General features: G+C 44.8%; 1 protein-coding gene across 3 annotated transcripts in view; it reads right to left on the reverse strand.

Annotated features, from left to right (window-relative positions):
* DRC7 (dynein regulatory complex subunit 7) overlaps positions 1 to 16,330 on the reverse strand; it is a 323,191-nt gene that overhangs the window by 90,403 nt on the left and 216,458 nt on the right. For all 3 annotated transcript variants that reach the window (XM_078669530.1, XM_078669529.1, XM_078669531.1), the window contains exon 12: positions 15,236 to 15,462. In XM_078669530.1, coding sequence (XP_078525656.1) covers positions 15,236 to 15,462 — 227 coding nt within the window. The remainder of the gene's footprint in view (positions 1 to 15,235; positions 15,463 to 16,330) is intronic.

Below are 16,330 nucleotides of genomic sequence, written 5' to 3' on the forward strand. Positions count from 1 at the left end.
AAGGGCTGATTTACATGAAAATTATATTTTCTTTGTGTCTGTTTTATTTTTGGGGCCTACACAAAACATGGCTGCCTGTGAATCCATCAAGGCTATGACTTGTAAAGAGAAGGGTGCATGCGCAGACTGAGCCAGCTTTCCTCATGACAAGAAGTCAAGGACATCTTGAACTGTACATTCTTGTGACTGTGCCAATGTACCAGTTAGTTAAAAGTATCCATCTGACTGCACTGTGGAAGGAAGGAAGGACGAATTAGAATGAAACATTTTTCCTAGTAAAAGTTGCAAACATATAAAATGTATTAAATCATTTGCGCTTCTTTTGTTAAAACTGGTATAGTCAGGATTTTAGAATGAGTCAGGACAGTGAGACCTAATGCCATCATGACTGACCAATCACGTACAAGTTTTCCTGAAGATGCTACATCTTTGTGTAGTCTGCCAATAATTAGAGTATAAATAATGACCTCTCCGGAGGAGGGGCTGGCTTTCTCAGCTCAGCTCGCTTCTAGGCTCATTAGGGGGGTGTGTGAGCTCTTGAGAGAAGGAACAGATTAGAACAGACACTCTATGGGTTAGGTACGAGAAACGTCCCGGGAGATTGCTGAAGGGCGGAGTTGCGTCCGAAGAGAGTCAGGGGGAGGTTTCTTGCTTCCACGTCATATTTTGGCACTGCAGGCCACATTCCTTTGAGGTCTCGTGAAGGAGGGGCTGTTTTCGTCTTTAGACACAGACAGACAGAGAGTGCAGTGGATCAGGATAGAATTAGATGCTAAACTTTAAGTTTATGCTTTGACTAATTAATTAGGTCTGAAAAGATGTATTTGACTTATGCATTTATTTCTCTTTATGGGAGATTTTTGCCAACTATTTAATTATTGATTAGCCTTACAAGACTATTTTTCTTAGAAACTCTTTAAGAATTTTGCGCCACATTTTATTTCCTACATGTTATGCTCATATGCAGACTGTAATGTGTTCTTTATTAATGCTATTTTTTCCTGTTCTCCAAATTCTGTAACCTGATTGATATTTTACTAATGAATAAAGGGTCAGAGAAAAATTTACTTTTGTCTAGAAAATAAAACCCTTTAAAATACTCAAGAACTCTCTTTATTGGCTTTAATAATAATTGCAGTTTTTACTGTTCATGATTATTTAAAATATCCTGAAGGTAATACATGGTGTGAAGGGCCCAACACCTTTTGAGCGGTAAATTAGAGGTAGCATGAAGGTTTTACATTGAGAAACTACCAGAAGAAATTACCGCTCCATCCGTTTTTGGTAATCAGAGGATGGTCATTATTGATTAGTTTGGTGATTAATGATTATTGATTTCACCATCAACTATTCAACTAATGGATCATTGACCTTAGGAGGGAAGTAAAATAATTGCCCAAGTTAGATAAAATGTCCAAGTCCTGATTCCAGACTCCAATGGTCAGAACCTGAAGACTGGCAAAGCAGTACTGGAAGGTGATGCAAGAAGTGGTGTGAGTATCAATAGGGTTGTGAAATATTGTTAATGTGCTAGCATATATTTTTGAAGTGTTGAAAATATTACGTTTTTTATAGTTGGTTAAATTTTGCTCATTTTGAATTGATGGTGTTATTGATTATATTGGTAATTTCATAGGACATACTTTTTTGGTTATTGATTACATGTTTTAACTCTTCATGTTAAGTAAGTGTCTTGTTCTATGTTGTCTGAACACGCAGGTATGCACACCTGTGGAATCCCGGGAAGGAATAGCGGGTGGTAAATGGAAGCCACACTGCACTGAGGTTACTCGTCTGTTGGAATAACACTGAGAAGCTAGGTAGGGCTGGCAGTGTTAAATTAGGGACTATTTTCTGTGTGAGTGATTGATAGCAAAGAGTTCGCTGGTGAAACTTTGGTCTGATATCACCTAGAAAGGGTCACACTAAAGGAGTAGCAGGTTCTTCTGAGCTTGATTGATAGCAAAAGGGTTCGCTGGTGAAATTTTGGACTAAGATATATCCTGACGGATAAGTCCAAAGGAATAGCAGGTTCTTCTGAGCTTGAGTGAAAGGTAAGCGGAAGGGATTTGCCTGTAGTGTTTGAAGAGTAAACGGAAAGTCTTACTTTGTGAAGGGTAAGCGGAATGTGTTACTTGCAGTGAATATAAATCTATCCTTTATTTAGCACAACAGACAGAGTAGCGAATGTATTTATGTTGTAACTAACAGAGTTATTGATTAAGAGAAATATTGAAGTAAGAATTCACAGATTATTGAACAGAAATTACCCCAGCACTGAAAGGTGAGAGAAAATTGGTATTTACAACTTCTGCAGCCCAGAATTAAATTAATATATTTGAAAATGGGATTTTTCAAACCTGCTTTGAGGAAGCAGCAGTGATTAAAAAGATAGAGAACATGGGGGAACATATTAACCCAGACCATGAAAAAGAGAGACAGCTTAGTGTTTTAAATGGAACATGTGAACATGAAGAAATTCACAGTCCTTGCTGTTTAAATAATGAAAATGTGAACCATTGTCAGGAAAAATAATTAATTTCCCTGAGCAAGGAAACAGCTGCATGTGCATTAACTACACTTAATGGACTGACAGATTTGGCTCAAAAATATGAAACTGATGTTTCAGGACGTTTTCCATTTCAGAAAAGTTTTAGGGTACACATGTATGAGGAAGCAAATGAGAAAATGTGTTCTTCAGGAATGCATTTGCACATTGCAGATATAAAATATATTTTCAAATGCAATGGGTTGGGCAAATTAGGAGACAAGTGGGCAAGAAAACATGAGAAGAAAAAGAAACAACCAGACCTAGCAAGGAAAATGGATAAGGAAACGAAGCCACCAGATCTAGTTGAGAAAAATAATAAGCAGAATGAGGGAGAAGCTTTTGCTTATTCATTGAGAGAACAGGTGAGAGAAATGTATGTGCATATGACACAGGATAAAAGTGAACTTGCAGCATTTCTGAACATCATCCCACAATTGAGAGACAGAATTCTGCTGTGGTACCCACAAGCTGATGGATTTGTTGAAATGTTAAAGGAGTTGTGCATTAATTTGGAAATGTTCGTTTACATTGCCATGCAAACAGAATTGTGGTTTGAATCTAAAGTTGTTGTGGAAAGGCCAGGTGAAGAGACAATGAAAAGGGTTTGCATGAATGCACCATCATTTTCAGTTGTTATGGAGGAAAATATAGCAGTGATTATTTTCATGAAGGGCAGAGTGCCAGCAAAGGATGTTGATTGGGTACAGATTAAAAGAATGCAGGATGGAAGTAAAGGTGTTTTCGTTTGTGGAAATTCAGGTATGGATGTTGTACTGCTGGAAAATGTGTCCTTTTGCCATCTTTATAACAGAAAGTCAAAAGAACCAAAGCAGCAGACCAGGTCAAGCACAACAGTTCATTTAGTTCCTAGTTAGTGGTGGTGCAGACTCTTCCGACATCCGCTGCCGTAGGATGCGTAATTAATCAAAATATTCGAACAGAATAGAAGGTGCACTCCAAAGAAGTCAATGTCAGGGATGGTTTTATGTAAATTCTTCTTTATGTAGAAATTCTTTTGGACATCATAGGCACAGCCAACGCGTTTCGTTCCTCTCTTTGCCTTAGGAACTTCGTCAGGGCGAAAAATGGTGAACTTGAAAGTCCGAAGAAAAAGGGGGATCAGAGTGCGATACGGTTCAACATGATGAACTATACCAGCCAGATATGTATTCTTAGTAGTATGAGTAACGTATGTCGGCCTGTAGGTTTCTTAGATGACTTTACATTCAAAGTGGAAGGTTGAATCTCCGATTCTAAAAACGGAGCCGCCTTTAATCGTACTCCAACGTCGGGATCTCCCGGAATGCTGTAACAGCCAAAGTGCTTGAGAACAGTGCGGGAACAATATAATATAAGATGCCGAACCTGTAATAGGGTATCGGCTCCAAGACCCTCGGCGTACGCGGCGTTCAGCCGAGGGTCTTGGAGAACCCGACGTTGGAGTACGATTAAAGGCGGCTCCGTTTTTAGAATCGGAGATTCAACCTTCCACGTGAGATATAAAGTCATCTAAGAAACCTACAGGCCGACATACGTTACTCATACTACTAAGGCAAGCTGATGACAATGAGCAAAGAAATGCTGAAACTGTCCTGTTGAATTCCTTTTTTATTATTTTAGTTACTTATTTTAAAGAAGACTAACTTATCCAAGAAGCTACTTACAGATTTCTGCACTAAAACATTTGAGCTTGGCTATATATGATCTAATTACAGACCAAACTTGTGTTTACCTTAGAAATAGAAGTAAAATTGTTATATGCTCAGCTTTTGCAATTTAAAAAAATATATATATATGTCATTTGTGAAATGAAATATGTGTGATGAATTATAAATCATGTTATTATGATTTGAATCATCAGAAGGGTGGATTGATGGAGCAGATTTCATCTGCAGTCAGGCATTGTTTTATTATTGTGCTTCAGACAGACTGCATTTAAATTGCCACGCACATTTTGGTGCAAGTTAAAAACATGGCACATGAAAAACATGAAAGTGAGGCCTATTCAGTCTGAAATGGTTGTGGTGAATTAACATGTGTTTTTTTGCAATGTACAGAAAAATGGCCTTTTTAGCTTTGAAGATTAATAGAATGTGTTTCTCTCTTCCCAGCTCATCCCTTGTAATCTAAATTCACTATTTCTGTCTTAAAAGACTTTGACTTGTTGCATATTTTGATAAATATTTTCAGTTAATAACACCTCTTTTTATAATGTGTGTGAATTAATAATGCACCAAACACTACACAGGGGACTAAATGCTTTTTTGCATGAAAAGCTATCTAAAACATTAAAGCATGTTGTTGTGTGCGCTGTAGTAACTGTGTGTGCTTTTAAAATGTACACTAAAGCATGAAAATGCTATTTTGCACATTGAACATTTTTGCATGTTGTACACAAATTAGAAAAAGCAGCTTTATACTAATAGCTTGGCTAGGTAAACATTTATAAGGGATATTAGTATGGAGTTGGGAAACATAAAGGGCTGATTTACATGAAAATAATATTTTCTTTGTGTCTGTTTTATTTTTGGGGCCTACACAAAACATGGCTGCCTGTGAATCCATCAAGGCTATGACTTGTAAAGAGAAGGGTGCATGCGCAGACTGAGCCAGCTTTCCTCATGACAAGAAGTCAAGGACATCTTGAACTGTACATTCTTGTGACTGTGCCAATGTACCAGTTAGTTAAAAGTATCCATCTGACTGCACTGTGGAAGGAAGGAAGGACGAATTAGAATGAAACATTTTTCCTAGTAAAAGTTGCAAACATATAAAATGTATTAAATCATTTGCGCTTCTTTTGTTAAAACTGGTATAGTCAGGATTTTAGAATGAGTCAGGACAGTGAGACCTAATGCCATCATGACTGACCAATCACATATAAGTTTTCCTGAAGATGCTACATCTTGTGTAGTCTGCCAATAATTAGAGTATAAATAATGACCTCTCCGGAGGGGAGGAGGGGCTGGCTTTCTCAGCTCAGCTGGCTTCTAGGCTCATTAGGGGGGTGTGTGAGCTCTTGAGAGAAGGAACAGATTAGAACAGACACTCTATGGGTTAGGTACGAGAAACGTCCCGGGAGATTGCTGAAGGGCGGAGTTGCGTCCGAGGAGAGTCAGGGGGAGGTTTCTTGCTTCCATGTCATATTTTGGCACTGCAGGCCACATTCCTTTGAGGTCTCATGAAGGAGGGGCTGTTTTCCTCTTTAGACACAGACAGACAGAGAGTGCAGTGGATCAGGATAGAATTAGATGCTAAACTTTAAGTTTATGCTTTGACTAATTAATTAGGTCTGAAAAGATTCATTTGACTTATGCATTTATTTCTCTTTATGGGAGGTTTTTGCCAACTATTTAATTATTGATTAGCCTTACAAGACTATTTTTCTTAGAAACTCTTTAAGAATTTTGCCCCACATTTTCTTTCCTACATGTTATGCTTATATGCAGACTGTAATGTGTTCCTTATTAATGCTATTTTTTCTTGTTCTCCAAATTCTGTAACCTTATTGATATTTTACTAATGAATAAAGGGTCAGAGAAAAATTAACTTTTGTCTAGAAAATAAAACCCTTTAAAATACTCAACAACTCTCTTTATTGACTTGAATAATAATTGCAGTTTTTACTGTTCATGAGTATTTAAAATATCCTGAAGGTAATACATGGTGTGAAGGGCCCAACACGTTTTGAGCGGTAAATTAGAGGTAGCATGAAGGTTTTACATTGAGAAACTACCAGAAGAAATTACCGCTCCATCACCTCCACTAGTCAAAGCATTCAGAAATATGGTAATGTCATTGTGGAGTTGTGGGTGAGGCGGACCGGAATAACAGGCTGGGAGGCCGGATATATTGAGCTATGGTTTCGGGTTTTATTCAGAGGTAGGACACACAGTAGTATTCCACAGTGGCATAAAGGAGGAAGTCCAGAGAGAGCGTCGTGACGGAAGAGTTCTGTTGTAGGGTTGATGTCTTTGTCCGGGATGCTCTGTAGGTTGTGGTCATCAGACGACGGTCGGGTGATGGGTCTCCTCGGAGATATGTAAAAGAGAGAACAAGTTGGGGTTAGTCCGGTCCGATGAGGACTATCGAGTACTGTCACCTTCACCGGGAGTGCGTTGGTCAGGAAGGAGAAGTGTGGGAGGGGAGGCGGGAAGGGTAGAGGGAGAGGGTCAATTGCAAGCGGGAGGGGTATGGTGGTTGGGGTGCCCGGGTCAGTGCAAGGGGAGTGATATATATACACAAGGTGCTCGTGATACTTCGTTTATCTATATAAACAGTGCAGGGTGCTCGTGACACTCTATGTACAAGCTCTACAGGTATTTACACTATATTTACACAGGGACACGGAGAAAGGATAGAGAGTACTCACGTGCCCCGCCGCAACTCTCATCCGAGTTGCGGCCGCTCTCCAGCCACCTCCGGAGGTCGCCACCAGTCCTCCGACCACAGGTCTTCTTCCTCCTCCTGTTCTCCGCTTTCCGCCTTCTCAACGTTCTCCTCTCCTCGTCCACTCTCCGTCGGGGTTCCGCGCCGTTCGCTTTCTCCTGCCACGAGTCCGCTGGGCTGAACAAGGTTTTGACTGCTTTCCCGTCTTTTCTACGTTCCTGGTGGAGCGTAGTTGCTGCACTTCCGCTTCCGGATGGTTCGGGTTCCGGGTCACTGGTCGGGACTTCGCTTCCGGTTTCCGGTTTGCCGGGTTCCGGGTCGGCAATGTGTTGCGGATCCTGTGGGTGAAGAGAGGAAGTCCAATGACCCCGGGATGCTGTTTGTGCCGGCATGGGGGTGGGAGACCCCTGTCGCTTCCGCCCCTCTGATGAGGTAGGGACCCCTGATTTTCCACATCCCCTTTCCCTAGCTGTCTTACTAGTAGGGGTGGAAGGAGCGGGATAACGTGAGAGGTAATCAGCATTGCCCTGGTCTAGTCCCTTTCGATGTAGCGTTTTGAAACGGAATGGCTGTAACGATAGGAACCACCTAAGGACCCTGTCGTTGTGGCCCCGATTGCGGGCCATCCACTCAAGAGGTGCATGGTCTGTGTACAGAACAAATTCCCGGCCCTCTAAATAGTACCTGAGACTGTCCACTGCCCACTTAATCGCCAGAGCCTCTTTCTCTATGACTGCATAGTTTTGCTCTCGCTGGAAGAGCTTCCGACTGATGTACAGAACCGGTTTTTCTACCCCTTGTTCGTCTTTCTGGGACAGGACCGCCCCCAAACCCTGATCGGAGGCATCCGTCTGCAGGATAAATGGACGGGAATAGTCCGGACTGACCAACACGGGTTCTGACAACAGGGATTGCTTGAGGTGATTGAAGGTCTGCAGGAGGACAGGAGTGGGTTGTTGCAACTTCTCTTCGGTTTTAGCGGACTTCTTCAAAAGGTCTGTCAAGGGAGCGGCTATCTGGGAGAACCGGGGAATGAACCTCCGGTAATACCCTAGCAATCCGAGAAAGGCACGGAGTTCTCTCTTTGTGTGAGGGAAGGGTATGGAGTGTACGGCTTGTATTTTATTGTTTTGGGGACGAATGACCCCCTCTCCTAAGAGATACCCCAGATACTTCACACTTCGGGCCGCCAAGGTCGTCTTGGCGGGGTTAATGGTGAACCCATGACTACCCAGGGAGTGTACCACTGCCTGTAAATGGAGTAGGTGTTTTTCCCAGCTATCACTGTAGATAACTATGTCGTCTAAGTACGCCCCGGCAAAGTCGGTATGGGGTCGTAAGACCAGGTTCATGGCCCTTTGAAAAGTCGCAGGGGCCCCATGGAGCCCGAAGGGCATTACTTTGAAGTGAAACAAACCCTCAGGCGTTGAAAACGCAGTTTTAGGTTTGTCTTCCGGTTTTAAAGGGATCTGCCAGTACCCTTTACACAAGTCCAGGGTACTGATGTATTCAGCCTTGCCTATCTGTTCCACCATCTCGTCCACTCGAGGCAGGGGATAGGAGTCGAAAGCCGAGATTTTATTCACCTCCCTGAAATCAATGCAGAAACGGGTGGAGCCATCAGGTTTGGGTACTAACACGATGGGGGAATTCCAACTACTGTTAGACGGTTCAATTATACCCATCTCCAGCATTTGGGCGATCTCTTCTTTTATAACTGTTCGGCGTGCTTCAGGGATCCGGTAGGGTCTTTGTCGCACGATTTTCCCTGCTTCTGTGTGGATGGCATGTTCCACTATGGTGGAGTGTCCGGGTAGGGAGGAAAACACTGCTTGGACCGAGGACAAGGCCCGCTTAAGGTCCTGTTTGTTGGTTTCAGGAAGGTCAGGGTCTATACAGCCCTCGAAGGGCAGAGGGAGTGAGCCTGTTAGGACAGGGAGGGGTCCCTCCCACTTCTTCAACAGGTTGACGTGGTAGATCTGGGTGACACTTCGGTTGGCATCCAGCTCTAGTTCATAGGTGACGGGAGTCACTTGTCTTACGATAGGGAAAGGGCCCTGCCAATGTCCCAATAGTTTATGGTCGGAGGATGGCAGGAGTAACAACACCAGCTCTCCTGGATTGAAAGAACGGGCCTTGGTTCCTTTGTTATACTGCTGTTTTTGTGTGACCTGTGCTGCTGTCAGATTCTGCCGCACTATTTCTCTGATTTGGGTCAAGTGGGTTCGGAGGTTATCGACATACTCGGGGAGAGGCCGGGTCCGGTCTGGCTCTGCTTCCCATGCCTCGCGAGCCATGTCTAACAAGGTCCTCGGGGCACGGCCATATAACAGCTCGTATGGGGAATACCCGGTGCTACTTTGCACTTTGCATCGAATGGCGAAGAGGGCTAGGGGAAGCATCTCCTCCCACCTTTTACTTTCCAGGCCCAGGAGCTTCTTCAGGGTGGCCTTTAGGGTGGCATTATATCTCTCCACTAACCCGTCTGTCTGGGGGTGATAGGCCGAAGTCCTTATCTGTTTGATACCCAAATTGGCGCATACTTGGCGCATGAGGGAGGACACGAAAGGAGTACCCTGATCTGTTAAAATCTCATGAGGGAATCCTACCCTACTGAAAATGGAGATAAGGGCTTTAGCGATATTTTGTGTTGTGGGCTGCTTCAAAGGGATGGCCTCCGGGAACCTGGTGGCGTAATCCACTAACACCAGGGCGTACCTGCAACCCGTCCTGGAGGGCAACAGGGGACCTATCAGGTCCATACCCACTCGGGAAAAAGGGACATCAATAAGAGGAAGGGGTTGGAGAGGCACACGAGGGGGTCGATACCGGCTGTTTCTCTGGCAGACCGGACACTCCCTACAGTATTGTTTTATTTGTCCATGGACACCCGGCCAGTAGAACTTCTCAAGGATAGTTTGGCCGGTTTTTAGGTCACTGAAATGTCCTCCCAGCAAATGACTGTGGGCCAGGTAGAGGACTTTTTCCCGGAATAATCCGGGGATAACCAGCTGTGTGGGATCCTGGGGCCCCCCTTTCCTATAGAGGAGTCCGTGTTTACGAAAGAAGTAAGGACCTACGTGCAGTGGGTCCTCATCGTCCAGGGCACGATTCCAAGCCTCCTGTAAGACGGGATCCTCTTGCTGGGCAGCTCGGAACTCGCGGTCTGTTTCCCAAGGATGAACTTCGACAAGAGCAGGGAACGCACCTGTAAAGGTTCTCTTTTCTCTTTTCTTTTGGTTCTTAGATTTTCCGGGTTTTGAGGGAGAGTCTGTGGTTGGAGATCCATGCGGAAACGGGGCCTCCGCCCACCATTTCCTTAGGGAGTCTGTAGTGTCTTTCAAGAGGTGGGGAAGACCGCTGTAATCGCTGCCTAGTATGGCTTGTTCCGGGAGGGTAGGAACCAGCCCGACTGTTAACATTCTTCCCATGTCTGTGTTTTGTTGTACCCTTACTTGGGCCGTTGGATAACACTTGGTGTCGCCGTGAACACACTTTATAGCGACAGTCCCGGTAAGGGGTCCGACAGGATGGGGTAGTTCCTGGGGTCTGAGGACGCTATGTCTACACCCCGTATCTGCCAAGGCCATCATACGGTGTCCGTCTATACGCACGGGACAGCGAAAAGGTGGTGGGGTGTCATCGTTAGTGAGGCACACATAGTTCCGTGCCATCCCTATGTCCATAGGTTCTTCCTTTTGAGGACACACCCGGGCTATGTGCCCGTATCCTCCACAGTGATAGCACTGTGGCCCAGGTGGGGGAGGTCGAGGCAGGATTGGGTATGGCATCAGGGGAGCTGGATCCGGTCTTCTGACCGGGTTTGGTGGTCTGGGTGGCCGTGAGTGGTTGCCATGAGGGACGCGGGGATGTGGTTCTTCCTTGACCCGTTGGGACTCCTGGGCTCTGCTGTAGGCACTGGCTATCTCCACCGCGCTGTCCAAGGTCAGGCGGGCGTGTTGTCTCACCCATTTCTGGGTGGCTGGATGAAGAGAGGCCAGGTACTGTTCCAAATATATCTTGGAAAGGATCTCTTCCTTCGTGGCGGTGGCCGGTTTTAGCCATCGGTTTGCCAAGTCTTGAATCCGAAATGAGAGAGCCCGCGGTGTTTCTTGGGGGCCCTCTCTGGCCTGACGTAAACGAACCCTGTATGTTTCGTCGTCGATTCCCAGTCTCTCAAGTATGCAGGTTTTGACGTCTTGGTAGGGGGTCACTCCCTGGATATTGGCCTGCTGATAGGCAGCCTGTAGTTCGCCTGTCAATAGTGGACCAAGATAGTGGCTCCAGCGATCGGCAGGCCATGCAGCAGCCTGCGCCAAGCGCTCAAAATTGGTAAAAAAATAGTCGGGGTCTTCACCCGACACATATTTTTGGAGGACCACTGAGGGTAAGGAGGTGGTGGGCCGTTGTTGTCCCATGACGGTGGTCAGTTTCTCGAGGGCTTGGTCCTGAGCTGTTCCCTGTCCTTTAAGGACGTCGTGGAGTTGGCCACGGTCATCCTCGGCGGTCTTGAGGAATCTCTCCATCATTTTTCCAAGCACCTCCTGGCTCTCCGCTAGCTGCTTAACCGCGGCCTCCATGCTTCCGGTGTATCCCACTTCTGACACCACCTGTGGAGTTGTGGGTGAGGCGGACCGGAATAACAGGCTGGGAGGCCGGATATATTGAGCTATGGTTTCGGGTTTTATTCAGAGGTAGGACACACAGTAGTATTCCACAGTGGCATAAAGGAGGAAGTCCAGAGAGAGCGTCGTGACGGAAGAGTTCTGTTGTAGGGTTGATGTCTTTGTCCGGGATGCTCTGTAGGTTGTGGTCATCAGACGACGGTCGGGTGATGGGTCTCCTCGGAGATATGTAAAAGAGAGAACAAGTTGGGGTTAGTCCGGTCCGATGAGGACTATCGAGTACTGTCACCTTCACCGGGAGTGCGTTGGTCAGGAAGGAGAAGTGTGGGAGGGGAGGCGGGAAGGGTAGAGGGAGAGGGTCAATTGCAAGCGGGAGGGGTATGGTGGTTGGGGTGCCCGGGTCAGTGCAAGGGGAGTGATATATATACACAAGGTGCTCGTGATACTTCGTTTATCTATATAAACAGTGCAGGGTGCTCGTGACACTCTATGTACAAGCTCTACAGGTATTTACACTATATTTACACAGGGACACGGAGAAAGGATAGAGAGTACTCACGTGCCCCGCCGCAACTCTCATCCGAGTTGCGGCCGCTCTCCAGCCACCTCCGGAGGTCGCCACCAGTCCTCCGACCACAGGTCTTCTTCCTCCTCCTGTTCTCCGCTTTCCGCCTTCTCAACGTTCTCCTCTCCTCGTCCACTCTCCGTCGGGGTTCCGCGCCGTTCGCTTTCTCCTGCCACGAGTCCGCTGGGCTGAACAAGGTTTTGACTGCTTTCCCGTCTTTTCTACGTTCCTGGTGGAGCGTAGTTGCTGCACTTCCGCTTCCGGATGGTTCGGGTTCCGGGTCACTGGTCGGGACTTCGCTTCCGGTTTCCGGTTTGCCGGGTTCCGGGTCGGCAATGTGTTGCGGATCCTGTGGGTGAAGAGAGGAAGTCCAATGACCCCGGGATGCTGTTTGTGCCGGCATGGGGGTGGGAGACCCCTGTCGCTTCCGCCCCTCTGATGAGGTAGGGACCCCTGATTTTCCACAGTCATCAAGCAGTAAGGTTCTGATTGGAGACTTTGTCAGAGAAGCCAGTGAGTATGAGCTCCATGCTGTTTCTGTAGTTGTGTTTCTGCTCACCCCATAATGCCTGGTATAGTGGCCTATGGTGCCTGATCACGTAGAGGACATGTATTCAGCATACAATCGGTGTCAGTAGCATACATACACTTTTTCCTTTTCCTGTTGCAAAAAGGGTAGGGGGAAAATACTTCAGAGATGTATATATTGAAGGGACTGAAAGGAAACAGATACAGGAGAGGCTACTCATTTGGTTCGAGGAGAAGCCAAAGCACCACTGAACACTAATATCTTTGATGCTTTCTTCCTCAGTGTCGATGGTTTTGACAATACATGCCTGCTTTGTGACATCCATTTTGACAGTGAATGCTTCGAAGTCCAATGTTTTGATATTGAATACCCTAATGGCAATCTTAACAATGAATGCTCAGTAGGCCTGAGCCTCTTCATTGTGGATGATGTCTGGGCTTTTTTACCTCTTAGCTGCCTAGCTTCCCATCTTTCAATGACCTTCGAACAGTTTCTGAAAATGTGGGCATTCTGTGACATACAGACTATCAGGAAACCATAACATGCAGAGCAGATGCAGAGCCTTCTGAATCTTCCTTTTTTACATAAGGTTAGTACTTCACAAAATGAGAAGGCACTGTTGATCTATTAATATGAAACATGAAAAACGACTTTATCTCAGGAAAAAGGGCTGAAGAAAGTGACCTTGCCCAACAGTGAGTAAAAATCATGGGCCTTACTTACAAGAAAGTGACGCAGCGCGGTGTCGCAAGCTATCAGGCTGCACCGTGCTGAGCTACTTTCAAAGCACAGGGATGCGTCATATTTACAACAATATGAGGTATCCCTGTTTTCCTCCCTGCGCTGACGCACAATTGCCTGCCATGCCATAATTGCCTGCCATGCGCCAATGCAGGCACTGTGGTGCAAGGGTGCCTGCGTTACGTGAATGATTGTTTTTGTGCAAGAAGAGGCACCTTCCTGCACAAAAACAAAAACAAGAGGCATTTTCCTCTTTCTATGTGTGCTGCAGAATGCAGCACGCATAGAAAGAGGCGGAAACAAGGATAAATAAAAGTATTTCTCCTCGTTGTGCCTCCTTACGCCTACCCTGGGGAGGCTTAGGGTTCTGACGCATTCCAAGGTTTACGAAACGTTATAAATCTGAAAGGCAGCACAATCCATTGGTGTTGCATGGGAACACCCACAGAAATACCCATGGCACGCCTCGTTCATGAAAATTGCTATGTGAAAATGGACCGTATGAAAAGCCACGCAGGGTAGCTTTACCTGGCCTTGTAAATATGGAACATCACACTGTGCCCCTGCTGCGTCAAAAAAAAGTGCCACACCGAGGACCCAAGGGGCTTGTAAATATGCCCCCAGGAACGTTAGGTTAAGCTATATTGAATGTAGAAAAAAATGGCGACTTAGAAACTAAAACAATGTCCTATTTAATAGACGATTTGCCTGGTTTGCTTAAAGAGTTAGTGCAGTTATACATAAAGTTAAGATGTTCTCACTAGCTTTTCACTTTCCTTCGTTTTCTTTCGCAAATGGTCATTTTTAGAGGTTCATGGGCTGTTAGCTCTTTATTGTTCAAACCTCAGATCCGTAAAGGAAACTCTAACTCCTGCTTTCGAATTACACCATCCACTCAGACTTCTGCTACAAAGATCTCAAGAAGTTTCCATTTATTTAATATCCTGCACTATGCTACTTATGTAAATTCTGGACTTGTTTAAGAGACACTAGCTTCTTTCTCTGCATCAATTTGCCTGTAGAATTCTTTGAATGCTTTAAAGGTCACCCTGCCAGAATTTGCCCACTTTAGTTCCCTAATCTGGCTTGGCAGTCCCCATCTCCTGCCCTGGCATTTTCAGCTTCACCCTCTTCTTCATGTAAGTACGCTTTGCATTGCGAGTCTCTTGAGCTGAACGTATGTATGTCTATGGCACAACAAGATAGGAGTTTTTCAGAGCCATAGTTTTTGCTAAACATATTTATATCCTAAGTCTTGGAGCTATAACATCTGTGATAGGACTTTCAGAACTTTTAGAGCTATAACACTGCTGAACGTGTACTCACAGCCATATCTAAAGAAAGCAGATGATAAATTAATAGCTTTCTTCCCTTGACTCACTAATAATTTCTCTAGCAATAGGACTCTCATTGAGAAAGTTTAAACTTCCAGGACATATTCCATGCTGAAGTTTCCTAGGTTACAGCAGTGGGTCCAGGGATCCTGAAGGCGTGCACAGCTCAGCCATTGCTAGCATCTTCTTTCCCACTCTAAGCGGATGTGCCACTAGAGACATCTGGGCCAGATCTCAACACAGGACTCTTGGGCAGATCCCTTATAGGTCTCCTAAATCAAGACTCCTGCAATAGGTTGACCAGGTGTATGATTTGGCCTAAATGTTGTATGCTAAAAACATACAAATTGTATTCAAGAAAATAATTCTTATGCACACAACAGTAACGTTTTAAACATACTCTTTAAATTCGAATTAGCAGGCAGCAGACATAGATCAGAAAAGCAGTCTGATAGAATGAATGCCCTAAATGATGAGCTGTCGACAGACATTCTAATGTACCTGAATTGGACGCGGGTTGACTTCTGTGGGCATGCCTGCAATGGCTACTCTCTTGGGTCGCTTGCTGAAGACGATGCGGCGATAGTATAAAAAGTCTGATCGTCCTTCAAAATGCTCTGTCATCTCCATGGGCTTCTCCTCGCGTTTCTGCAGCCCGTCCACTCGCGGCTCATTATAGAACACCATGGTGCGTTCTGTCTCAGGCACCATGCTCTTATAAACATGAGCTTCAAAGAAAGACAGAAAGAGACATAGAGAGATCATTAAAGGCATGACAAAGCTCCAAGTAATATATCATAACAACCACATTAAACTGCCATGCTGTATGGACAGGGGTCTAAGGATTACGTTTATTCCTGAAAATGATCATGGTGTAGATTTGTCGTAGTGCCAAAAATGTCTATGAGTCTCTTGATATTCTTCATGTCTCCAACCCAGAGGTGTGAAGCCTTCTGGGCGTGTACACCTCCTGACTACCTAAACAATGATTCAGGCCCTTGTGACCCCTTTAACACCCATGCCCTGGGTACCACTGGTACCATACAAAGGGACTTATCAGGGGGTTATAGTCCTTTGCCAATTGGGGTTACTAAATCACATATAACAGTTTTGGGGGACGTAAATTGGCATTGGGGGCTGGTTAGCAGACTTTAGTGCACTGTCAGAGTCGAAAGCCAGCATGTAGTAGACCAACTGGTGGTAATAAAGTAGGGAAGCATCTGTAAAAAGGCCTGTTTTGATACACCAGCCTTGTGCAACACATTATCCATCTAACTACTGTTTCATTAGATACAGGGGAATGTTGCCACCCAAACACCATACCAAACGTAAATTCATTTCTCTCTCCAAAAATACTTTGTTCTTCATAGGAAATATGTCAAATTCTTCTTAATATGGAATGTATGAAAAAACAGCTTTACATGGGATGTGAGCTTAGCATAAATCTCAGAAATTAACTTTGGTTTATAGGAAAATATGATATACCTTTTGAAAATAATCAAAGGTATATATATATATATATATATATATATATATATATATATATATATATATATATATTACCTACTGGCGGTCGCCAGTAGGTATATATAGTTA

This window comes from Lissotriton helveticus, chromosome 12 (assembly GCF_964261635.1).
Source record: "Lissotriton helveticus chromosome 12, aLisHel1.1, whole genome shotgun sequence".
Classification (NCBI taxonomy): domain Eukaryota; kingdom Metazoa; phylum Chordata; class Amphibia; order Caudata; family Salamandridae; genus Lissotriton; species Lissotriton helveticus.